The sequence below is a fragment of the Aptenodytes forsteri genome, unplaced genomic scaffold (genome assembly GCF_000699145.1).
Source record: "Aptenodytes forsteri isolate BGI_AS27 unplaced genomic scaffold, ASM69914v1 Scaffold72, whole genome shotgun sequence".
In the NCBI taxonomy this organism is placed as follows: Eukaryota; Metazoa; Chordata; class Aves; order Sphenisciformes; family Spheniscidae; genus Aptenodytes; species Aptenodytes forsteri.
In genome coordinates this window covers 4,069,830-4,097,551 of record NW_008796193.1, presented here as the reverse complement: position 1 = coordinate 4,097,551, position 27,722 = coordinate 4,069,830, and the positions used below count along the sequence as shown (strand labels likewise).

At 39.6% G+C, this 27,722-nt stretch overlaps 1 protein-coding gene across 1 annotated transcript in view; it reads left to right on the top strand.

The window, feature by feature from the left end:
• Positions 1-27,722, top strand: part of SPATA16 (spermatogenesis associated 16) — a 103,609-nt gene that overhangs the window by 24,913 nt on the left and 50,974 nt on the right. The window contains 2 exon segments of the mRNA XM_019474306.1: positions 12,264-12,409; positions 23,982-24,071. Coding sequence (XP_019329851.1) covers positions 12,264-12,409; positions 23,982-24,071 — 236 coding nt within the window.

Sequence of the window (27,722 nt, the reverse complement as noted above, 5' to 3'; positions counted from 1 at the left end):
TTATCTCCACTCCGACCCCAATCACTTCAGCTGTGCACTTGACATCCTGAAAAAGGGTCCAACTATACTTGTTTCAGTGCTGCACTGCCAAGCTTAATTCAAAAGCATTTGAAAAACATTAGAGGTTTGCAGTTGACAAGCAAATATCTGATTCCTATTTTTTTCTACAATATTGAAGGCATTTCATGTTAAAACAATAACTATTACAGCAGTGAGTGAGTAAAATTAGAAAGTGCCGTCTTTTTTAGGATAGGTTTTTTTTCCCTACATTCAGAAATGAGCTGTGATGGGGACAAAAACACTTGTCACTTGAGAAGAAAGGAGTACTTGTCTCCTCCTAAGAGGAAATGGAAAGGCTAGCTAATAGACATCCTGGTGAAAGAATAAGTAGAGATTAAAGAATTCCTTCCTGGAATTGTGGACAGAGTGATTGGGAAATCACAGAATTGTAGGGCTGGTGCTTCTCAGCAGTCTCTTAATCCAGCTCTCCTCAGAAGCAAAAACCAGAATACCCCTGAAAGACACTTCTGTACTGTTTCTAAAAATCTCCAGTGAGACAGACTTCTCATCTATATCAGCAAGCTGATAGAAAGTTTTTCCCAGTCTTCCATGGTGCAAAATAGCCCATAATGTTTTTTGTATCCTTATTTGACATGAAGAACAATTAACCACCCTATTCTCTCTGTACTTGCAACCTCTTTGCATAATCTTTTCAGTCTTCTCTAAATTAAATAAATTCAATCATCTTAGTATTCCCCCCCAGGTCATGTTTTCTAAACCTGTGTATCATTTCTGTTGCTTTTCTCAGCATCGTCTCCAATTTGTCTATTTGTTCAGATATAGACAAACTGGAGATGATGCAGGGAAAACCAGAAAACTTAAGCTACTGAGGTTGGAACTGTGGTTGTTCTGCCCATCGCTTTTTGAAGAAATAAACAAAAATTCCTCTGCATTTTACGTGGGTGAAGAGAAGTGTGATATGTAACAAGCTCAAAGGTCAGGAAATTCAAAGTTATGGTTTCTAGTGCAAAATGTTTACAGACATTTTTCAGCTTTAAGGAACTAAGGCTTTAGTCTGACATTACAAGATTTTGAGTTAGACACCCTGATCCAGGAAAGCGTGTGCTTAGCGTTAAATTTGAATAGTATCACTAAAGTTAGTGTTACCTTACATTTTGCAAATATCATACATTTCTTGGCTCTTCTTTAAGCCAAAATTTCTTTTCTAGATCCATCTATATATTCATGTTGTATTATCATCCTTTAGATCATGTTCTTCAGATATGCAAATAACAGGCAGTTCTGAAAGTCTAGCACCGAAATTACTGGATTTGGAAAAAAAAAAGAAAAATGAAAGTTATTAGGCAGAAAGAAAAACTGAAATGCTTGTTTAATTTAGAGACTTTTATATGTTGGACAGCATGCTGCTGATTACCACACACATCGGGAAGGCAGTGTTATCAAGAGAAGAACTGGTGGCGTCTCACTATTTCTGCACTATTTATTTAGCTACCATTAAATTAATCAGGAGGGACTTAGTGTTAGTCAGCTGCGTTATAGTTGGCCTGGGAGAGGAAAAAATAATGCTCCCTTGGAGAACTCTCAGCATTAGAGCTTAAGAATTCAGTACTTTCTGTTGCTAGTGAGGAAAATAGCTGAAGAATTGGGGCAATAGTCTTCGCTCTTCTACCTCCTAGCTCAATAATACAGTATATTATATAAACTATATTGAGAAACACTGTAAATTTCCCTAACTTTTTGGCATCCATATGTTGGAACGTAGGGAAATAGGACTCGAACATCTGGATGGGGATATGAAGGGTATGAGAAATCACTCTTTAGTTTAAAACCACAGTGGAAACCATATACGTATATCTATAAAATCTCTAGCCCATTATTAACAGCTTAGCTACAAAATAACATTAAACCTTTATGAGGATCGAAAGATCTTGTCTCAAACTAATCTCCTAATATCAAAGAGCATAAAAGACTTCAGAAACATCAGCCTGTTTAAAACCGCACAAATTTAAATTTCAGACCCTGTTGTTCTGAAAATAATCCTCCCCTGTGATTAAAAAATAAATGAGAAACATTCATGACTGCTGTGCACAGAAAGAAGTCCACAGTATCTCAGCACACAGCTTTCAGCGCAGAATATCTGAGAGACATGAAATGCATCCCATGTGTGAGGTGAAGGTCTCAAACAGCATGTGATTAATTCACCAGAGTGTTGTTGTGGTGCCTTCCACAAGCTGGAATATCCCCATTTTCCACAGATGGCTATTATGGGCACCGTTCCTATGGCAGGGAGATAAACATTAGTGTCATCTTTTTTGCACACCTTGAGTTTTTAGATTAACCTTTCCTGTGGCTCATTGCTTTGTGATTCACTGCTTGCAGAGAAGGCTTTGTCAAGACCAGGCTCCCTCTTCCAGGCAACAATATCAGCAAAAAGCAAATATTTTGAATGTGGCCGTGGCACCTGTGCCTCATGGACATAATTACATACCAATATAGAGTTAGGCAGCATGGTTCAACCAAGCCTTCCATCAATTTCGTAATATGAGAAGCAAAAAAATTAGTATTTCCTATATAAATACCTATCTGAAAAGATGGTTATCTTAAGTAGTCTATCCACTGGTAGAGCACATTAGGAAAGCACAGGCAGCTTTCTTAGAGGCATTGCTCCAAGGGCAGTCCTGGGAGCACTGTAGGATTAGGGTATTTGGATGAGCTCCCTGTTGTGACCATTGGAACAGTGCTAGCTGCTGCAGAAAGACTAGGGCACAGCCACATTTCTGCTCACCCTCCCTCCCCCAACATTGCCTCTTTTTGCAGGTGGGTCCTGAGGTCCAAGAAGCCATCAATGTATACCAATGTGTAATCCCTTGCTTTATGGAGCACAGAGACTGGAACTACTAGCATCCACTGGAATGAAAGGGGGAGAAAATAGGACTTTATATAGGTTTCCCTATCCCTTCTCATCAAGAAAAGCGGTGCAAGGACTAGACACAGTTTAACACCATGAAAGTCCTCAAGGGAAAGCATGTGAAAGGCTAAATATTTATTTTTAGCACCAACTTTCTGGAGCTAAAATATTAGACTCAAATTATCTATCCTTAGCATCAGCACAGGTCCTCTAGAAACTTCCTGTGAGTACACTAGGTCTTGGACGGAGAACGTCAAAGATGGCAGTCACTGAGCCCCCAAAGCTGAGCGTGAGATGCTGGCTTTACTCCCTGGAAATATTCTTTTAACCTCCAATAACAAAGTAGTTTCCTAAATATGACCTACTCATTTAACTTGCTTAAAAGAAAAAAGCCCTGATAATCAGCAGTTTTTCCTCTCCCTATAGTCCCGTCACTATATTTTTAGGCTGCAAAGCAAAGAAATTGATTTTTTTTTTTTTCTACTGATACTTATTGTCTTTTATGGCTGCAGAAGATTTTAGACCAGGAATGTGAAGCTTACAGATGGCTCAAATCTGGCTTGTGGGATAGAGTGGGAATCTGTTATAATGATCCATTTGGACATGCTCCCATTTTTTGATCACTGAATTTGAATCTATTAATCTTCTAGACATTTCCAGCATGCCCATCACCATGAAATAAAGCTGAGGAACTGCACAGCTATTTGTCTATAAGGATTCACATCCCTGTTGTTCTTGCCTGAACTGCTGTTACATATCTGGCTTATAAAGTGCTTTTTTCCTCAAAGGAATACTATGTGTTGACCATAAACCAATATATTTCCTCACTTGTGTGTGTGTGTAGAAGAGCAAAATCCCTATTCCAGAAAGCACAGACCATGTTTTCCAATCATTTTGGTGCCAAAGCAGATCAGTCAATTTCTAATTAACTCTAACTGGCTTCCTCACATGCTATTAAATTATTTACCTGGAGGTGACAGGTGCTCAAAAGCACCAAATATTTTCTCCATACTTTGTAAATGTTAAGTAGTATAATATCTGATTAAAAATAATAATCACCCACCACTTGCCATTTACAATCAAAAGCCGCATTGACCTGAACACATGCAAACCACATGTTTTACAATCACTGAGAAATGGAGACAAGGTCCATGTAGTAGATCCTCAGTAGGGAAAAAAAAAAAAAAAAAAAAAAAGAAAAAAGAGGAAAAAAAAAAAGACTTGGGACAGGCTTGGATGAGGCACTAGCACATCTTGAAAGACACGGGCTCAGACTTTTGCTTAACAGTCAACATCACGCACGGCTCAGGGCATGTCACTGCTGGCTCCTCTGAAAGATGGGCAGCTAAAAATCTTTAGGTGCCTGAACCCCACAGCTCCCCACACGTATCGCAGGCATTGTGATACTCAATAGCAGAGAAACCCAAATGCGTGATGCTACCTCATATCTCTCAATGTAAAGCGATGCCTTAGAGCCAGTTTCAAAGTGGAGTTTCTTTTATGTTCAGGGCCCGAAGAAATTGGAGGTATTTATCCTCTCAGCTGCCATCTGCTCCTGGAAGGTATCTTACAGGAACAGGGAGGGTAGAGCAATTCCTGTTTAATTTGTGGCTCTAGGTGCTTCCCGGCTAGAGCCAACGCAGCAAAAAAATGCAATGACAATCGACTTAATTTATAGGGAGAAAATTAGGCAAGTTAGGACACTGTTCAAACACCAAAAGCAGCTAACACAGGCACACGGCAGTCACAGAAAGTGTGCTGTTAAAGAATTTTCTATCTGAAATATCATACTGCTGCATACCTACATAGACTTTGCAGAAGAGAGACAGAGATGCAGGCTGAAGTGGGCACCGAATTGGAAAGTGTTCATGGACTGATTTGAGAGTAACTTTATCCATGAGGACAGTTTAGAGAAAATGTGTTATTAAAGTACTTTATTTCCATTTAGAGATTCACACAGGCATACACAGACAGTAGGTGGTGACAGCTGCTACCAGAACCATTTGTTATCTTACTCCTGTTCAGCTTTTGACAGTGTAAAATGAATATAAATGCTGAAAAGCTTTACAGAGGTGAACCAAACAATAAAAAGCAGGGGGGAATGAATTCTGGTTAGGTTACTTTAGGGAAAAGCTTTATTTCTGTTTATTCCTGAGTCATGGATATGTGCTGTGTTTCTAACACTGACAATACTGTTGAGAGGATTCTTGGTGGAGTTTACCAAATCCACACCATCCTGCGGTGGGGAGAGAGGGGAGAGCTAGCCTTGTAGCTAACTTTAATGTCATCCAGAAATGGCATGAAAATAAGGCTTCAGCAAATTATTGCTTTTCCCTAATAATTCTGTCCATCAAAATGGAGCGAACCTTTCACATAGTTTGCCTTAATAAAAGTGCTGGTGAGATATCACTGTGTTTGGACTTAGCAGTAGCAAATCTCTTGGCATCAAAGGGATTAAATTAGTTGGCCTGAAATTATATTGCTTTTTCCAAGCAATCATGACAGCTCTCAAAATCTTGCTACAATATAGTCACATCACACCAGCTGACAGTTGCCTCCAAAAAAACATTCGTTTTGGCCAGCTCCTCCTGTGAACACTATCAACAGACTGATGCTCCTGCTTCAAAGTCCAATAGGCATTTTGAACTACAATCCTATCAAGAGGAGGTACTGGTATCGGTTTTGACTTTTGTATGATTGTTTGGTTTTCACATGGAATATTTACACCATCCTCGGTTTGGTTTGATCTTGGATGGACTCACAGTGGAGGACTGACAAATTTTGTATTAGAAAGGCAATCTATAAAGGAGATTTCAGTATGTTGTACAGAGTATAAAGTTCCTCGGAAACTATTGTAGTATATTGATTCCACAATATATGTTTCATTAGAGAGCTTTGGGGTTGGGTTTGGGGGTTTTTTTTGTGCTTCTGTGACTACTACTCTCACCCTGGCAGTACTGATAAAGGGAACACTCCATAAAATAGTGATTGGTAATGAGAGGCACAGACTTATAGCACAGCACACAGATTAAGCTGAAGTCAAACGGATGATATTTTCCTAAAACATTTGTTGCTGATTTAATGCTTCTAAAGCAAATTATTTACAATATGAGAAAGACCCCTAAGTTTGCACCAGGGGGAGGTAAAGCCTTTATCTGAAGTTGGGCCAATAAACAGGAATGACTTAGGCTTAGGAGTGCTGCAGGGAACATCGTTAGGTTCTGTGGGAGGGAAAGATTCACGTCAAGTTTATTTTTATAAAGCAGCATCCACCTAGAAATAAGCACAAACTAAAATGTTATATCCTCCGAATTTGGTGGGCACTTAAAATCTCATTTTTGCAGAGAGCTCGTCTCCAAAAAAGGCCAAAACAGTGACAGATATGCAAAACCTGTCAGCCTTTGGGGAGCATAAAATTTAGGTTTGAACTTCTCTAACATTCTGCCCCACCTGGTCACCAAATCCCTTCCATGTACCTCTGGTTCCTGCAGAAAGGCTGGTTGTAGCCAAAGAAGGAATTTAAGCCTAGACATAGACAAGCCTTAAGATAAAACCAATGGAAATGTGGGGAGAGCAGGCTGAATCCCACCCCACCAGACCCCACAGGGAGGACAAGCAGCCTGTTGAGTTCATCTGGTGAAGTCAATACTCACCAGATCCATGCTTTTCTGGCAAACGGTCGTTTTCTGAATAGAAACAGAGATCACTTCTCATAACTTAGCACATCTGAGGTATATTTGGCTCTCAGCCAAACGTGTAACCAACAATATGCCCAAGATAGCAAATGTGTCCTGCACACACATTACTATTACAGAATCCAGTGCTAACTCTGCATAGAGCAGCTAATATGCCAAAAATACCATACGTACATATTATTTGAATTATCCATTGCAGAGCACATTGCAGGAAGCCTAGTAAATTTAGTTCTTCTTACCTGACATCTGCATTCATATTTAGCAGTGAATTATATATTTTCAATATGTTTTCTAGCAAGTTATTTACACAAATCTCGTTAACAATAAAGACAGGGGGTTTATATACCATCCTGCTCTGCTGACTGAAATTGCATACCAAGATGTCAGTATGACTTTGAATAGAAGCTGGAAAGTTATGCTGCATGAAATCATATCATTGAGAGAAAATCCTCTCTCTTTTTATTCTCCATACTGGCTTTTTTTTTCCCTCTCTCCACTGAGACAAAACCGCCATTAACTGGTTCTTTGTTATGCTGGTTTCCTGCGGTATTTTTGATAGTGCCTAATAGTTGTAAGGACTGGATTATAGTGCAATATACAAAAAGCAGTTTGTCTTCAGCCCTGTGTGAGGCTTGCTATCAGGTTTTGAAAGTTATTTTCAGAAGTAACCTTCCTTAGCAGACATTTTCTGGGATGCAGTTAGTGTTCATCTTGCCAGGTGCCTGATGTGCAATGCAGTGACGTTACCAGGCTGATTACTTGGATGGCTCTGAAGTGAAGGCATCTGGTTAGGACTGTTGGCTAGTCAGAAGAAAAGGCACTAATTAAATATTTCTTGCCTTTTCACGTTTGTCCCTCTGATTAGCCACTCTCAAAATCACTCCAGGGAAAACCACAAAGTTATCTTCAAAACAGAGAGGCATGATTAAACAAACGAAAAAAAAAAAAAACACCACCACACAAAAAAAAAGGGAAAGAAAAAGCAAAGCCATCAGCTCCAGCAAGGCTAGCAGGTTATTGCTGTATTCAAACTCTTAACCCTTTCAGTCTGGCAGAGGAAAGCATGAGTGACCCCATGGAAGTTGCCAAAGAATCTCATTGTCACACATCATTTGACCAAATTTACTTGTTTTCCCAAGCTAAATTTGCTATCAAATCTGTATCTATATCCACACACGTACATGGATATCTATTGGGCATCTGCTTCTTTAAGGCAAACCATATTCCTGAATTTAACATACATCAAACCAATAGTAGTGATTAGTAAACTGTTACCGTTGCCAGTTTCTTACACCTGAACCTTTCACCTTGTTTTCAGTGAAAACACTTCCAACGTGCCAATGTACAGATCACCAGAGCTCTAATTTTATTCTTCCAAATTACACACATGCTAACCAGGAAGCTACGTTAGTGATCAGCATTTCAACTGGTCTTTTACCAAAGCCATGGTGGGTTTGGGGGATCTTTTCCTCTCTTTCTTATTAGCTAATGCCTGGGAGGTCTTTACTCATAAAATTTCCTTGCTTGCTACTGCCAAAATTAAAGCCTTAATACCACAACAAGATCTATGCTAAGTTCACAGTGTCATAGACTTGTTCTGTGACCTCTGACAAAGTACTTTATCACAAGCATTTATACGACTGTGGTTTCAGCAATATATTTATAAGGTCCTACACAATGCAAGAGAAACCTCCTTTATCAGTGAAATAATTAGTTAATTAGTGTCAGTTTACCACTAACACAAAAATTGCAGGTCATTCCTTCATTCCTTACATTTCATTTATATACTTGGTAACTCTGAATGGGATAACTCAGTAGTCTTCTAAGGGATGCATGTACACAAAACCTGCACAATGGCCTCCAGTTGTAACAAGGGACCCAATGAAAATACAAATATCCTTTGGCAGGATATTTTTAATTAAATATTATTTCTGGAAAAATATTCCTATCTACTGACAGGGGTACTCTCGGGTACACTAAGTCTGAAAGTGAAAAATACTGTTAGATTTGCTAGCTATGGTAAAGGACATAAAATGGTATGTTGCAGGTTTTTAACCCCAGATTGGCTGTAAAGCTTCAAATGTTTAAGTTGTTTGCTTCGATTTTATAGCCTCTATAACCTTTAAGATATTGGCAAGATTTCTGCAGACCAAAAGCTCACCAAAGTCTTAGGTAAGATGTACCCCCAAATTTCCCGGTTTGGAATTAAAATAAAATTCTGTAACATAGCTCCGGGAAAAGAAACCCTCAATAGTACAAAACATAACTGCCTCTCCAAACCCACATCTATATTTGAATGTCCTTGTGACAAGACCTTAAGGCCACTCCTGAGAGGAGTGAGATGGAGCTGCTTTTACCTTTTACTTAAAGCACTCCAGAAACACCAACAGCCCTTTTGATCTCCAAAAGTAGTGTTATTGGACTGCAGACTACAGCAAGATAAAGAAAACTCGGTTCTGCTAGGTGAAACATGAAAATTGCAAACAAATCTCCTCCCTACTTATTATGTCTGTGCATGGCACAGCCTTTCTTCTTCCCTTGCTCTCAGTCCAGCAGGGTTTCCCAAAGTTACAACAATCTGTAGCTACAGAGGCTCCTTTGGATCCCTAGGAAATCTTCCTTTTTCTCTTCCCCTTTGAAACTCAGATGTGAGTCTTCCTACAACTCTTCTCCACATCCCCACCTGTGCTGCAAAATCCCAGCTTGCTGTCCCCTTCCTGCCTGACTCCTCCCCTGGGAACTTCCCCAAATGAGCCTTCTCAGCTGCTTTCTAGCACTGTCTTTGCCTCAGCCCCCAAAAACGCTCAGTCAGACTCAATATTCAGTGGCAGGACAATGCAAGGAAACAGTCCTTCTCCTGCTGCATAGCCAAGTCCTTTTATCAGAAAGGCCAGCAAAATACAGTAAAGGGTGATGAAACACACACAAAAGGTATTACCTCCATCAGAGCTTGGAAAAGGGTGATGTGCTTTTTGGGCTGCGCTGTGATGGTTCACCCAACAGAAACCTTTTCCAGTGGTGTCCATATTGTTACCAAAAAAGTCCCTTATACCAGTGAGTACATTTAATTGTGCATCTCACTAATACCAGATACTAGGGCTATTTTGCATATTCATAACTTTCCTGCTTAGCACAGAAGGAGTCATTTCTGTAAAATTAAGTTGAATCTTACTTTTGGTGCATGTTGCTGTTGTTTGTATGGAACTAGTGTGGAGAGGTCTATCTCAAGCGCATTGATCCACTGCAGAAATGCTCACAAAAATCAGGAGGGAGTTTGGGACGTAAAAAGTGTACAACCTAGATGGTCCTAAACACAGGCACATCCCTTTAAAATATTATTCTGATTTTGTGAGATTAAAGATTGAGTTATTATTTGTTTCTTTGAACTCTTACTCTGAGATGTCTTAGAAAAGACCTGGCAGAACCCAATCTTCACTGTATTTAAACATATTTTCTGAATCCTTATCTGTTCAGGTATGGTTTACAGAGACTCATGTCTTGGTTTTTGTCAAAGATAACTGAGGGGTTATGCAGGTCTAAACATAACTCTTCATATCAGTAGTAAGACTCGAGGAAACTCTGAATTGTGGCACTTTATACCAAAGGGATCCCTAAATGATTCTTCTTTTCTCACAATCATTCAAGAACTTGAAAGTCCAGGGAATAGCCTCAAATCTCTCATTCCCATAAATTTAACAGAGGTCACAGCATGGCCAATTCAGCTGAAAAGTGTTATTACAGAAAAACTTGATGATACTTTTATGTTCACTGATGTGAACATAATTCTCTGGGTCTTTTAGCTACATATAGCATGTCTTATCCATAGAGACACTTCAGAAGATATATACGGTACCATGAGCAAAGTTAAAAGTGATGAATTCTCTGATTTATAACTTCTACTGATAACAAGATGATAGAAAATCTTAAATGTATGGGTGTTATTATATACACTGTGTAACTTTGCTCAGCAGAGAAGGGATGTGAAAGAAAAAGTATTTATCACACCTAAACTAGGGGGACACTTCCTTGAATGACCCTTGCTGCTTGTAAAGAATTGAGCTGATCTCTAACCAATGCACAAAAATCTTAAAGATGGGGTTAGCTTTGTAGGTGCTAGTGTGGATGTGGGTCTACAATCCTTCTTGCTTTTAAGGATCACACACGGGAAGAAAGATGTATATATGGAAGAGCTTTTTTTCTTGACAGATTTAATCTTCTAAAGAGATCTCAAACTGCTGAGTTGACATTGCACCTCCTAAAGATCAACCACTGGATTTTACCTACGTAGGCACAAGGAACTGATTATTATAACTGAACTCATTAGTGATGAGGAGCTAGACAAACGGGCCAGATCCTCCTCCTTCCATTTTAAAGCTTTGCTGACTGGCAAAACTGGACTCAAGTGAGAGTCCCTTGGTTATACCCCATTTAAAGCAGAGGCTGCGTTCACCTACATTAGGCTGCAGTTGCGTATTAGTGCCATAAGGGTCCTCAGCACCGGTCTCAGTGTGATCCAAGAGTTTAAGCACACAGCCTAGATAAATATTAATTTGTTAATCTTCATTAGAAATCTACTTTTAAAGCTGATTCGCAGTGAAGTCACTTAGATGAAATCATTGCACGCTAAACAATCCTGTTAGGGATGTTTATCCAAGCAAAGGACATTCAATTGTATTTTCATTAGTAGCAATGTATGGTTATTGTCCTTAAAGACAAGGCTCTTAGACCTAATCTATTTGTTTACAGTTGTATCTAATTGCTTACAGTTGAATTTTCTTAAGAGTTAAAAGCTAATTTTTACTACTTTTTGGCATTACAAAATCAGGTTGCCTGCAGATTAATGAAACAAAGATTTGAGCACCAAAGGTGGTCCTGCCCAGTATCGTAGCTCTGCCAGTGCTGAGGACTTTCCGAAACTTCAAGGAGTTGTGGGTTATCTAATTCTAATGATGTACATTATGAAACAGAACATTATTTAATAAGAAAGTCACTGGCTGTGATGAACACCGGGTGATTTATCTATCAGGAAAAGAGTATTTTTTTAAACGGAAAATATGATGTTTCTCTCTGCTAAATTCTATACAGCTCAACAAGATGGGAAAGATTGTTGATCTCATCCTTTTTACTTTCTATAGCAGTTTTCTGGAAGGACAAGTCCTCCCATTAAATGAGGGGGAGAGTTTCTGGTTTCCTTGCCTTGTATCACTCTCTGCTGTTCTACCCATGGGACAAAGGCAGCAGAGCCTAAGGCAGAGCTCACCACTGGCTTACTGAAATAGGTAAATAGCTGTCTGAAACTCCTCCTTCAGCCACAAACTCAGGACAGCCATGGATTTTGGGAGCCTGAAGTTGAGCCTTTATTTTTGAAAATGGAGAAAAATACAGTTTCTTTCCTAACAGTGCTTTTTAGTTTTTAGCTTAGTATCTGCTCTCTTGACTATCCCTTCCCAGAAGATGACACTGCATTTTATATTATGTTCACATGTATTTGCACTGATTTTTGTAGTGCTAACTCTAGTTAAAGTCAGGGTATATTTTACTTAGAAGTCAGTTTTCCCCATTTATCAATTACAAAAAGCATTTCTACCTAACAAAAGGTATTATAACATTAGTAAATAACATCTTTGTTTCTTGTACAGCTTTGCAGTAAAGGTGCTGCTATAGACAATCCCTTTGAGTCATCTCCAGAAGATATTTCCAGTATCGCCAGTTTTATTGAGACAAAGCTTGTAACCTGCTACTTAAAACTGAGGAAGCCTGATGATGCTCTGAATCATTCACACAGGTAAAAATAAATATTGATTAGATACACTGCTAAGACTGAAATCAAAGATTAAACAAAGACTATGAAAAAATCCTGTGCAGGAAGAATCAGTCTCAATGAGAAAAGAGGAATCAATAAAACACAAAACTTACCCATGGCACTGATGTTTAGATTGGACTAATTCTCAAAATTTGAGACATTAAGCCACAATAGCCATGTAAACATTTACTGCTTCGATAATACAATAGGTAAGGATATGCAGGTGAGTCACGTACATAGTTCAGGGCACCCTTAAGATTGAAGCAAGACAAATATAAACATGCTCAGCCTTATATGACAGTAATGATATTATGAGCTCTTGATATTTTTCAAGCCAGATTAGGTCAGGGATGGCTTCAAATTATTTTCATTACATAATTCCTCATGGGCTCACTTGTGATCCACAAAGACCAGCACCACCAGCAATGCATAAAGGAGCCAGAAACAAAACTTGCACATGGTGGAGATGAAATTCCCATTAGTTTCAGATGAGTTAGGATTTTGCTGGGTTTGTGCTGCCTTTAATTAGCATTCAGGCATAAGGATAGTTTCTGTTAATCACGTGCATGTCCTGCCAGCAACACTTCATTACTGAGGTCTCTCTTCATTTTTTCCCCTTGCATGAAATGTATTAGGATGGACACTGCAATTAGTGCAGGGTGAGGATTTGTTCATACAATCATCTCAAATGAATGTAACTACAAAAGAGTAGTTACAACAAAAAAGGAGGCACACGCTTGTGCCTAATGCACAGGAGACAGTGGTGAAGAATAATGCATTGGTATAGAAATGCGATGACATCATGGCAGCAAGTTCATTTAGCTACATGCAAAGTCATGGGAAGTCCGGGAATCCTGACTTAATGACAAGGTCTTCGTCTCCCATCCCCACTCATCCCCATGCCTTTCCCAAGCACTTTTTGTCTGTAAGGCTACGCCTACCTGGAGCCTATCCACATTGTGGGGGTGCATTCTTCAGACTAGTTCCAAGTACCATCTGGGTGGGGGGCCTGAATGCCCGTGAGTGGTTAGAGAACAGTAGGTGCTCTCCCAGGGCACATCTAGCGGGCACACAAACTCTATTCCTTTCAGGTGGAGTATTCTGTTAGGTGAGCCAAAGCATAGGAAGTGGGGAAGACTGAGATTCCCGTTAAAAATAAAAATAAATAAATAAAAAACAACAACAACAAATGCACTCCTCGTGCAAACTAAAAACCAACCATGTTTTTTCATGGCTTCTCAAAGACCGTGTTAGAAAAGAAAAAAACATATAAAGTTTGACTGGACTCCCAACTTTTGGAAAAACGATAATGATCACTCTCTTATTCTAAGTGTGATTTCCAAGAACACTAAAATAAGGAAGCTATTTGGACAGTATAAATATAACTAGAACAAGAAATACTTTTCTTTACCTCCTTCAAATTATCTTGATTTCAAAATAGTAAGATGTATTGACCCCAGTGCTACAGAAACTAAAGCCTATTCAGATATGCTTTGGTTTCAATTGCCTTAAAACAGAAACCATGACCTACAGAAACCCATGACCTACAGAGAAAATAAATGCAGTTAGATTGAGATCACTGGAAAACTGAAGTAGGGAAAAAATCTTCACTCTTCTTTCACATATAATTATAACAATATGTTCTTAACTCCTTTAGTTACATAGCACAAAGAAAAGTGGCAATCAGTAATGCCTATTTTGAATATAATTCATTTAATAACTTGCAGAATGAGAATAAATTTACTGACCATGGTTGTCACATTGTAAAATGCAGGAACTGATACAATAGTATACAAATAAAAAAAATGTTCTGAGGCATAATTAATATAAAGACAAAACTTGAAATATCATAAATAGCTATATTTTTCAAAAAGAACAAATAAATTACTCCGAGCTCTTCTACTAAAAATAGCTTACTGCCATCAGTTAGTGTATATAGAATTTTTATTCCTATTGAGTTTTTATGTCATCACCACATTGTAATGGTTTGCTGGTAATCCTTTGGTATTAATCATGAATCCAAATTAAAATATTTGTTTCTGCATTTATTTGCATTTACTGAACTATTCTTTATTTAATTTCATGTAAATTTCACAGCTCCTGCATTCATTTCTGAAGCCTTATTAACCAAAATCAGCTTTAATATACCCACACATAGTTGTATCAAACTTACAGAAGTGGGTTTTGCTAGGAAGAAATCTTATGAAATATCACAACTAGAGAAAATAGAGAAAAATTCCAGCAGCTCGGTTTTAAAGTGTTCAAGAACAGGCATCTTCAGGGTAATAGCTTTCCCATTCTTAAGAAAGGAAAGGGAGTACAATTTATATCATCAGCTTTAGATCCTGTATGAGAAGCCAAGTCTGGGTCCTCCTGAAAAGTGGAAATTGTATTCTCCGGTTTCTTAATATCAAAATTTAAGGCTGCCTTTAGCATCACGGGCACAATTGAGGACACTGGCTAGGTTCTGATCATTTGTCAGGCTGATACAAAAGATTTACCCTTTGCAATCAAACACTATTAAAACCACTTCTCATCTGTCACAGCTCTGAACAAACGTGCCATGGATTGACTTCACCAAGCACCATCTGCAGTAACCTACTTGACCACCACTTTTCATCATAAGATAGCCATCAAAATAATTCCTAACTTGCAGTCTGAAGCTATAAAATGAATCACACAATATTTACATGCCCTGTGGTCCTTTTGGCCCAGGCATTATGGCATACCAGGGTTTAATGATCTTAATAACCCCATATGGCTTGCTGAGAAATTAGATTTTCCCTTTGGTTGCAGAAGGCAATTTTCAATTATAGCAGATGGCAAAACAGTGAAGGTCTGAGAAGTCAAGAACTGACTAAGAAACCTCAGATTAGTACTTAGGCCTTATGTTGTTCAGCCTAATAATGTCAGTGGTTGAATTTTTGCCCCAAATGAAAACAATCTTGAAGCAGAGCACAGCATTTCAGCAGGGCAGTCCCTCAATTATGCCTGCTCTTCAGAGGGCCAGGCCCAACAGAGAAATCCATAAAGCTGCAGTCGCATGTGGAAAAACAACCCACAGTGCATCACGTACACATCCCAGCAGCTGTTAAGATTCAGTTTTGTTTGAAATTGAAGAGAGCGATGCTGAAGATGACAATTGAAGATGGAGGATCCTTCAAAACATGATATACATGACTTTCTCAACGAGACTCTATATCCCCTTATAGTTTCTTTGTTTATTTTGCTTTTTTCCTCCAAGCAAGCTAAAATTAGTCTACATCGACACCATCGACACCATGACTTGCTGTTTGCACATGGGAAAATAACACAGAAACTTTCTATTGGAAATATGCTTTTTGCCGCTGCATTAACGCTTCCTCAGCTGCTGTGGTCCTCATGGCACACAAGATTTGAGGAATGACAGACACGCGGATTGATCCAGTTGCCTAAACATAGACTGCTGTTCATAGAGATCCTGTACATGGATCAAGCACTAGAAAATGTGGAAGAGGTTAATGTCACCTACCCAGCAGCAAGGGACAAAAAGCATTTTTTTTCATTTCTGCATACTTTTGATCACTCCCTGCCCAGCTGCAGTGGGGCTGCTGGTGCCATAGGACTCCTCTGGAAATAAGCTCCTCAGCAGGGGAACAAGGCTGCCTGCTATAGGTGAAAAGCCACACCCCACAGTTGGTGGCAGGAGGTGTGTTGGGAATTGCCATCTGGAAGGATGTTTGTGACCTGCCTCCTCCCACAGCATCCCTGGGCTTCACTCCCTGCCCTCCTTCCCTCGATCTGGAAATTATGGACGTAAGGGCCGAGGGGAGGAAAAGCAATCAGACATTGTGGCATGTTTCTCTAACATTACCTGTAAGTAATGCCTGAAAAACATGTTCATCATAATGAGGACTGCTGTACAGAGCTATTCAAAATCTTTGGGGGTTAGCAAAGATTTTCCTGTGTCCTTGCAGACTCTGCTCTGCAGCATGACCCACTGCCAATTTTCTCCCTCCCTCCCTCCTCTCAGAAAGGCAATGCATAGAGAATGTAATAAATCTGTAAAGCTTTTTCTGCTATGCCTTTTTATGTGTTTGGTGGAAGGCAGGGCTCTCTAATGCCTCTTGCACAATTCATAGGGAGACACATGAAGTAGAAAATAGCACCTCTGTTAAGTAGTACATGATTGCTTTTAGCGATGACTTAACAGAGGGAATCTCTTATGGAGGCACAGTGCAAAAAAAATCTAAAACAGCTGAAGTCTCACAGATTTAATTCTAAATCCTCTGCATTTTTCCCAGTGACTTTTCAAACACTTACAAAAGGTTTAAAATAATTATTAACGATCAAGCTTTATGCAGTATCTGTCAGAAAAAAAGGCATCTCAAAACTTGATCAGTGTATTATAGACAGGATAAGTCAGGACTCTTTAATCCAGATTAATTCAGAACTTTCAGACTAAAAATTCAATATTCAGCTACTTCTTCATCCCTAGCTTCCTTATTTTGTACCTTTAAAATAGGACTATATTAAAGTAAGTTGAAGAATGGAATTCTAGTGAAATATTAAATAATCAAAAATAAATAATGCAATGATGCTATGATACAGTGCAGTCAGTGGGCATCAAAATGGAGACAGAAGAGAGGAAGAGCTCAAGAAGAGCATAGATTTTTAGGTAGAAGTAGAAAAATGAGAAACATAATGGCTGATGCTGCTAATCTGTGGGAAGCCTGTAGTATAATGTATACTTTGCTCTAAACTACTCTCCTAATCTCTTTACCTCCTCAGAAAAGGGAAGAAAGAGAAAGAGAAGAATTAGCAGCATCTAATTACTTCAGCAATTGTGTTAGGCATATTGCAATATACATAATAGATGAGATATTAATACAAAGCTATTCCATTGAGATGCTCTGGATAATATAAACCAGAAGTACTCTTAAAATAATTCCTTCTCATGCAGCATTTCAAATATTTCTACGTACTTCAACTTTTTATTACTTTTTAAATGAGAAGCATTTTCTCTGGATTCTGATACTCAACTCTGAATCATATGTTATTTCCAGGTTGGTATATCAGTGATATAGTTCCTATTTTATGGCTGAGACTTCCTCCATTGAGGTCAAAGGCTATATTCCCCTTGACTTTGATGATGCTATATTGCAAAAACATTTATCTACACAACGTGTGGTGGGATCCTGTTTAGGAAAGGCACATTTTGGGGGGAAGCCCTGGAAGAAATACAGTTCCTCGTGGAAGGAAAAGTCTAGCAACGTTGAACTGTTTTATAAGAGTTGAGATGCATGACAGCAGTCCTAATGGCATCAGAAAATTTGGTGATCAAGAAAGTGGTACTTGTACAGCTGGAAAGTGAGTGGGCAGTACATTATGCAAACAAGACAGGGAATGTAGAGTATCTCCACTTGTGTTAAGATGTTTCAGAAGCTTTGAAACAAGATCTTTCTAAGTATCTTTTTGTTCTGGACCGGAGAACATTCTCCTTTTTACCACCTTCACAGCTGAGGAATCGAGACCTGTAGAGCACATTTATCTTGTGCTTGCAATTCAAAGCAAATTGCTGCTGCAAAACCTTTTAGCATGGCAGTTATATTTCACTTTACTGACAGAGAAAAGGCGTCGTGTGAAACCTTTTTTGGGAACTCACACTTCCTCCCTTCCTGTCTGTTTAGATATGAAAACTTTGTGAGCACTGAAGGTCCTCACCCATAGATGCCATAACTGCATTTATTTCTGAACGGTTGTACAAAAAAATCCAACTGCACAAAGACAAGTCAGGTGTCCTCCTTCAGTGTAAAAGGATTTGGTCCTGTTCCTTGATCCACCGAAGTTTCGTACAAGTTTTTCTGTCTTTGCTTGCAGCTGTTGGTTTAGTTCAGTGGTGACAACTGTATTAGAAGGAATTCCTAACAATTTATCAGATTACCACCAGAGAGACCCATTCTGGTCTCTGCCAGATTTGCCTTGATAAGCAGTATTTGCTACAGCTACTCTTGTAGCTACATCCACCAAGTGGTCCTGGCCTCTTTGTCCTCCAGCTTTTTTCTCTATAACACAGATGTTACCTAATTTTGCATGTCACTTCTTTAAAAAGAGAGTGGCCAGGGCAGGGAGGGAAGGGTGCTCCTTCCTTCAGGAACCAGAGTACTCACGCAGGGGGAAAAGGTCCCTGAGCACAGGGCAGGGTGGGCACAGTCACAGCCAGGCATTTGGTGGTGATAGAAAGAAAACTTCCCTATGGACCAATGGGTCTGATCCTGTCCAGGCACCAACAGACTGAAACCAAGCTCAGGAGAAAGGCCCTACCTCCCTCACATGTCCCTTCACATGGCTTTCCTCACCACAGACACCCTCCTCCTTCCTTGAATTATTCACGCCCGCTAGCACTGAAGCCACCACACTCATCCTCTGGGAGAAAGTGCTTCTGCGTGCCTGCTAGAAGCACTGCTTTCACAAGCCTACCAAATATTTCCACCAGCTTATTGCAACAGGGAGCTTTTTTTCCTCTTCAGGATGTCAGCTTTGGTAAACTGTCACATAGGGCAAGGAAGCCCACAAGCTTTTGTGTATGCAAGACGCATTAGTCCCTAGTTAGTAGAGAACAGATTAGGTGTAGATGTTCCCTACAACAGCACCAGGAGGAGAAGTGGTTTAGAATACAAAGTTGGCTGCAAGAAAACGTACCACCATGAGGTCCCCAAAAAAAAACTTAAATAAAATCTTAACACAGCTGCACATGCAAATTGCAGGAAAATATGATGAGGTTGATTCCTGGCTACCATAGGGTTCAGGAATTTGACTGCCTCTAGTAGAGTTGAACTCTTAAACCAGCCCTTGGGATCACAGAACGGAGCATGGCAGACTCAAACAGATGTAAGACTAGTACTGCACTGCAGATAATAAGCTACCTGCCATATAGATGAAACAAAGAAAAAGAAGAAAGTTGAGGTTCAATGTAATTGTACAGGATTTGTCAGGTTCATCTGTAAGTATATTGGGGCTGGATCACCAGCAGTAATGATCAACAGTATTCACTGAAGATAAAAGTATTGTATTAGTCTACAGCAACCGAATACATGGTTCTGCTGAATACTAGTTGACACATTACTTGCATTGACATTGTCTTTAATGTTGTGGTGAAGAATGCCTCAGCGACTACATTTGTAGAGTCGCGCCGTACCAGCGACACGTGGACATGCCAGCACAGCACACTGCCATACCGACCCATGCTAGCTTTACATCTCTCTGCATAGAGGCACATATTGCTTTAGCACTGAATTTTTACTTCTGATAAATCACCTAATTCCTCTAATAGTCAATTATAATTGACTATTAAAATGCATTTGTACAGAAGACCACACTGTATCATAGGAAGGCATGGACAACTAAGAAAAAGAAAAAGCTTCTGCCACTCTAATTAAAGAAATAACTGCATGCACCTCTACGAACAAGCTAACTTTTACTCACAGTGCTAGCAAGAAAAATGAGTTTATCTGCTGTAGTGGTGAAGTGTATTTTTTCACTTCTTTCATCTATAGAATCACCTCATTGGCTTTTTCTTGGCCTATAAAGGCCAAACACGAATGATGTGGTGGATAGTAGCAGAGACACTTTTTCATGTCAGTCAGATTAGAGTTAAATCCCTGTTGGATTTGGGAAGGAAATCAATAGAGAATGTGCACCTTAGAGAAAAGGCAATGTGATTTCTATCAGCCAGGTTTGACGTAGCAATCTGAGTTTCTCGCCACACCTGTTTTCTTAACAGGCAGTAAGATTGAAAGAAAAACTTGAAGAGAAAACCACAGACTAACGTGTGCATCTTTGATTCACGTACTCCAATTGCTATGATGGGGAGAGAGTTGATGCCTTCTTCACCGCTCCTCACAGTTTGAAAAAAGATAATGGGACAAACACTGTATTATTTTTAAGATAAGATGTCAAGATGAAAAAATGAAAATGTCAAAAAAGAGCCTGATATACAGCATTACTTAAGGACTGTTTTGTTGAGAAAAACTGACCAAATGATTTACGAAAGGCTTTTAACAGGGCAGTCTTTGGATTACAGCAAGATGAAAAATAAATGAAAATCTATTTCAAGTTTACTTTAGCCTAGTCATTTGACAGATGGGGGCAAAACCTGGCAAGAACACAAGTTTTAATCTTCAGATGTAGTGCCTTTATTTGCAGTTTGCGGATTAGAAGTTTTCTCTGTGCAAAATATGAGCTATCCATTTTCAGACATTTCCTGTCGAAACTACTTTTTCTACCTGAAGCTCCCATGAGAGGCTCATGAGTAAGACCAAAGGACCGATGCTTCTGCTCATGGCACAAATCACCACATACAGAGATTGTCCTGACTGTGTTGCAGCCGGTGTATCCACCACCTTCTTCCCATCTTAATTCTTCTTTCAAGCCTCCCTCTTGAAACACATCCCTTCTAATTAATTACTGGATTAACCAGCCTAGTATCAAAACTGCTCATGGCTGGAGGTGGATCTTGGAGCACGGACTTGTTCTCAGTATGCACAGCTTGGCACATTTCTGCCTGGCCAGATGGGTCCCCCATCTGCTCTTATTTGAAGGAGAACTTCCTGAAATTAGGGTTTTCCTCTTAGCCTTTGTTTGTATGATTCCTTTGCTTCCTATTTTCATTCAGGTTTTTTTTTCCTTTCCACCCAAATCACCTGAAACACCTCAGAGTCAGATTTAAAAGCCAAAGGGACAGCTCTGCACAGTTTTAGTGCACACCTGGCATTAAATTAGCACTGCTCTGCATAAAGGCTGCTAAACTGGAACTGCATCAGTACAGCAAAGGGCTACTTTTGCATAGAGTAGTAATATAGTAGAAATTCTTTCTAGTGTATAGGCTACAGAGAGCCTAGCAACATCAAACCAAACTTCCAGGAGTCAAAGATAGCTTTCAGATGTTTGCTCAAGCTATTAGGGAATACTATAATATTTTTCAGTATAGAATTTATAGATCAAGAGAAGCAGTTGATCTTTTTGAGACTAGTAAAAAATCAAGACAGAAAATGGAGAGCTGACATCTAATTCTTTGAAATTTTATTTTATAATTTTTTCCCCTCATAGTGCTATTGCTTGCTTGTGGTAGAACCAATAGCTTGGGGGGGGGGGAAGAAAAGAAAAATATCAGTTTCACTATCAACTCTTGAAGAGGTGACAGATGGGGAAGGGGGGAAGAAAAGAAAAATATCAGTTTCACTATTATCAACTCTTGACTACAGTTTACAGCAGCAATAATCTCCTTTAAAATAGCTTGCAGAAGTACCAGTTGTCATCTATGTAAGGTATTACTGTTTTGGTCAAATCATTAAATGCTGATAGTATTTGATCTTTTGAAGATTTTGTTTTGATTAAATTAAGTTTTGGTGACCATCAGTATTGTCTAAACTTCAGATCTGAACCAGTTGGCAAACACAACTGCAGTGTTTGCTGTTGGCGTTATCTTTTTGTTACTGATAAGCGTGATTCGTTCCCCCCATTAAGAGCCACTAAATTTTAATGTCCAGCGCTGTGTTGTACATTGGATTTCAGTTCAGTATTTAGATATGCCTCTAATCACAAAGGTCTACACTTCCTCCAGTAATGCCTTAAGTTACATGATATCATTTGTCACTGGTTTTCTCCCCACACCTTCTTCCCAGAGAGATAGTTCCTGCAGGGTAATGCTTTGTCTCAATACAGTTTTCTGAGTGTTTTTTCAAATGTTGCACTGGGAAAGCATAGTTCTGAGGTGGTTCCCAGTTCCTATACCACCTTAGGATGGTCTTCTGTGGAGTTGCATCTCCAGAGCACAGAGCAGCTCTGCTCATACAGAGTAAAGCTTTACTGTGCCAGAAGAACAGAAACATCTCTGGTTACACCTAACTTACCATTTTGGTTTGGCACAATAGTAGAATTGTGATGCACTTTACCCAATCTCCTCCATTTTCTGCCCCCTAGACGGTTCACAGACCAACTTTGGCACTCACAAACTAGATTAATTTCAGAGAAAGCTTCCTGCATGTTCTGCGTGAGCTGTGCACAAAATAAAAGTAGCACCTAATGAAGACACAGGAATCCAAACCAACCTTCAAGACAGCTTTGAGCAACATGTACGGGGACATTTTGTTTAAGGGAACAGACTAAGTCTAGTCTGAAATAAAAGCCCCAGCTGCCTACAATACAGATGTAGGGGCCTCAACATTAGCTTCTCTGGTCTACTGATCCACTCCTAATATAGCTAATTACTTGCAAAGGTAGATGTAACCGTTCAGAGCTTTAGGCCTTCTTCTGTACGCCTTGGAGAAAGTGCCTGCAGAGTGAATTTGATTCACGGGTCTACGGCATCTTGGAGACACTTTTAGGTTTTAACTTATTCTGAAAGAACTTTCTGAAGGGGCCAGACATACAGCCCATGAGTGGTGAAAACATATAGAAAAGACAGTTATTGGTCTTCTAAAATGCACTGGGTGTTTCCATAAATGTGAATTTATAGCTGAATGTGTTTACATATATATTTATGTCAGTTTCAAGACAATGAATAAACTTTAATAAATTATTTGGTTACAAAGAGGATTAGTTCTGTGGTTATTAGTAGACTGAAATCACAAGAGCAGTAGTATTTAATGCTATCATGATATCCAAAACTATCAATGAGGAAACAAAAGCCAGTTTGCAAGTTTCCTTTGTAGTAGAATGTAGTGTTAATCTCTTTGTTGATGTGGTAAACTACTATTAAATACTTAATATTTGTTATTACATGCATGTTTTATAAAACTTTGCATCCTAGAACACGCTTTATGTACCTTTTCTCCAAACCCTGGGAGAAGTACTGACCAGAGAACCAGTCACTTGTTGGAGAGCTCAGAAGTGGAACTAATTAGATGTAGAAGGAGCTGTCACTCTTGCCCTCCCCCTGCTCACATCAGAAGGATACTCTGCCTGCCAATCTAACTGCTTAGTTTATGCTATTTTTACCCTTCCATCTTTTTTCTAATATTGACTTAAAGATTGTAATTTGTTACACCTGGAATTGCATCTGTTAAAGTTAAGGATCTAAGAAATATGCCAAGGTCCACCCACGTAGAACCTATCATTTGTACGGAAAGTTATTTTAAAATCTTCCAAGCTAACATTAAAATACATTCTAGATGCACAGTTTTTCCAGGTAGACAGGTCAGACAACTGCCACGCATGTTTGTGGAGGTAGGGGTTAACAAGAAGTTGTACCGTAGCATTTCTGCTTATGTTATCTACAAGCTAAAGGCAATGTAGCATATTACCACAGGAGATTTTTTCTAGAACAATACGCAAAACCCTACTGAAACTGCATTTATGATAAAACCTCAATAAAAATTTTAATAATGCTTGTTCATATATCACAGCTGTCAAGAGAGAGAAAGTGATAGTTCATATTACATTTGAGACATCCAGTGTTGAGTTGTATAGAATAAGTGTATACAGTATGTGTCTTAGTCACACTTTGATTATTAGTAGCTTTTAATGATTTAAGAGTTAGAAATCTAAACTTGTCCGTCTCTCTTATCTTTTAAAGGAGCATTATTCTGAACCCAGCTTATTTCCGGAACCACCTGCGCCAAGCTGCTGTGTTTAGGTGTTTAGAGAGATACTCTGAAGCTGCAAGGTACTCCGCTGCTCGTGGATTTCTAATGGTTTCTCTATATCTTTCATTCCAGCTCTCGGTAGCAAGGATACCATCGTATATCCAGGCTTTTCCAAAATCAGTGGGAGCTTTGCCTTGGTTTTGTGTATTTGATCTCGCATGCAGCAGAGCTCCAATCCTCCCAGTTGGCGTAACATGAATAATCCCAATTATGTCCCTAGCTGCAGTTAGACTAATGCATGTAGGAGGACTTACTCATTCTCAAGCACAGGGGTGAGCCCTGGTCAGGTCCCAGGGCTGCACTGGCACAAAAGCTACATGCACACAAGAATCTTCCACTCCCTGGTTTCCCCATAACCCTGGGCAGAAGCTCAGGTGTGCTCTGAGTGGATGGGAAAAAAAAAAGAATTTAAAAAAAAAGTAATCAAGATCTCAGGGTACACTGTGGTACGCTGCAAAATTTAGCCTGCGTGCAGCTGATGAGATTGCTGGTGTGAACGGGAACTGCTGGCAGGAAAAGTCTGCAAGAGGAAGCTCTGCTTGTATGCTTGCAATAACGCTGCCAAAAACTAAAAGTTTCAACATGCAGCAGAAGTTTTTAACATACTTAAATGAAAGAAACGCATGGGGAAATGCAATGGTGACTTGCTATGTATCGTCACTACTACTAACATTAGACACTTACAGAGGACTGTTCAGCTGAAGACCACAAGGTGTATCACAAAATATTTCACAAATCATTAGCTAACTAATGGCAGAACAGTCAGTGCGAATTAGGCGTGAGACTGAAGGAGTCACTTTGCTCATCATTTAAGATGGATGTTAGTGGTAGAGCTCTGAAGCTATTAATATAGCAGCAAAACAGTTTGTACAGGGAGTGAAAGAAGACTTTACCCAAGCAGAGTTGCAGAGAGGATTTGGGAAAATGAACTTCAATTTTCTGTGCTGGACTTCAGCCAAAAACTCCAGGACGAGCACTTTTCCTTCTGCAGGACACATTGAGATTATGTCAAAGTAATCTCCACTAGCTTTCACACGTCAGGACAGGGAGAAGAAATTGGTTCCCCAAGACAAAGAAACAGCTTTTCCAAATTTCTTTAGAAACATGATTTCAGATAAACCTGGAATATTTCACTTGACTGTAAACTCACCCACCCACCCTTTTTTTTAAAAAAAAAAAAAAACACAGCTCACGTTTCAAACAAAGCTGTTTCAAACTAAGTGAAACATTTTGTTGAAAAACAATGAAGTGTTGTGATAGTTCCCAGATCTCCTTTTATATCTCACTGATAACAGTCTCTTCTTCCTAAAAATCTTGTTGGGGTGTTGAGTCAGAGAAGATTAATTATCTACTGAATCCTTAACAGTTGAGGTCCATTGACCAACCAGACATTTTAGAGCTGTGTTAGGAGAGTATGTTGCTTTGTGACAGGTGGGGAATCCTGTCCAAGATACTTTCAAACCCAAAAATTCACTAGTATCCCAAGAGGTGAAGTGATACAAGGGGAAATGTTTGGGGTGCTGGGAAAGGGGGAGGGAAGAGGGTTTTCCACCTGAAGTCACACTGAAGATTTTAAAAAATAACAACAATAATAAAAGTTAAAAAAATACCCTTTCAGAAACTGATCTTTCCTAAGAAACACTACATAGAAATGCCCATATTTTAGAAGACAGCATGAACCAAGAAGGTGTTCATAAATATGATTTCAAAAATAAAAAAAAGTGTGGTTGGTGTTACTGCAGATAAGCAATCAGTAAGTTTACTACATCAGCAGGCAAGAGGGAACTGTGTCAGCCTTTTTTCCCCACACTGAGTAGCTTTCAGGAAACTAGATGATTTTAAATGAGATTATGTATTTTGTAAAGGAGAGGAACATTCTGACAGACTGAATCCAGAGTGGTTCCAAAAGCAGTGACTATAGCAGTATTCAGAGTTTAGCCTAGTTTAACATAGTGTTATAGCAACTGTGCAGAGCTGCTTCTGCAGATTGTGTTAAACTAAGCTTAGCACTACTTCTGTCACCTCACGGGAGTCACTGGTCTTAGTCGAACCCCACTAATGGTGCAGAATGTACTCTGCTCGTTACCGACAGACCATGGCATACAGATATTCAGTTGCAGTTCCTGCAAATACAAACTTGGGTTTTGTTAGCATAAGCCATCATTTATTTCTGCTTGCTTTTTGCACGAGAACAAGGTCATTGTATTTCTTTTTCTGCTTTTAGATATTCCGTGCCTTCCCACCCCCTCATGTGATTTTTAAGTTATTGCACAGTCCATTAAATACACCCAGAACACTATATGGGTATGTGAACAGGAGTGGCTGGTTGTGAACATTACTGCTTGGCAAAAGCATGGACAACCACATTTAACTCAGCCTGTCAAGCTGAGATCCCCTGAGATTTTGTCTCTGAGGAGGTACCAGACCAAATTCTGTGGTTCAGAGAAAGTCATAGGTTAGGGTGGGGTCAACTATAATTTAAGGGTCTCTCAAGTTCCTCTGTGTGAAGTTTTCGCTAGTACAGCCCAGTATCAGGAGAATAAGCATGTGAAGCAGTCTAAGTGCAAGGACATCTGAATTAAATTAAGAAGTCTGATATGCCCATATCTGCATCACTTCTGAATTTTATCAGCTGCATAGTGATTCTTTTGGGATAGCACTGTGATAGGATGCCACCAGGTAGAGTGCAGCCTAAGGCCATTTGGCATTGTAAAACAGTCCTAGAAACACCACTGTGGGGTCACAGCATCTGCAAATGATGAATTCCAAAGTGCTGCAACCACTTTCACTAAGATGTCAGCTAGTAAATATATTTCTCCTCTATTGGTATCTCTGATGTTATAGGAGACTGCTCTTGACAAACACAGTAAAGATTTAAACCTCAGAAGGGAGAAAACCTATTTCAGTTGAAAGACCATCTTGGCCCTTGAACAAATGGGCATAAATGCATTATATATAAATTTAGTCTGGAAGTTACCAGGAAGTTTTAGGCATTAGAAGGCATTTAGGCTTAGGATCAGCCTCCAATAGCAGCTACTGAAAGTACCCTACCAAAGGACACGTGGTCACAGCTGATCTAAAGATCACTTAATAACCAAACAAGAAATTTCAGGACAGAGTCCTGGGCTCACTTCTGTCACAAAACTGAGAACTGCTCTTGGAGAAGGCCAATGAGAACCCAACTTTCCTGGCAATATAAGGACTGCTGCCTTAGGGAAGGGACACGTATGTGCAAGGGGATGTGTGAGCTGCAGAAGACCCTGGGAGGTCCATACTATCTCTAAGGACAGAGCAGCTGAACCACCGGCCCCTGCTTTCAAGGACAAGAGTGCTAGAAAGGGAACATGCACCCAAGGGTAAGCCTCGAAGCTCCTGAAGGAAGAGGTATCAGAGACTGTGCATCCTTCAAGTTCCCAAGCCCATGGGCTGTGACCCCACAGCTGCCTGTTACGCATCCACAGGAGAAGGTCTAACCAGATGAGCAATAAGGCACGAAAGCAATTTTTTTTTCTTTACTCAAGTAGAATCATAGAATCATTGAGGTTGGAAAAGACCTCTAAGATCATCGAGTCCAACCGTCGACCCAACACCACCACCCACTAAGCCATGTCCCTAAGTGCCTCATCTACTCGTCTTCTAAGTACCTCCAGGGATGGGGACTCCACCACTTC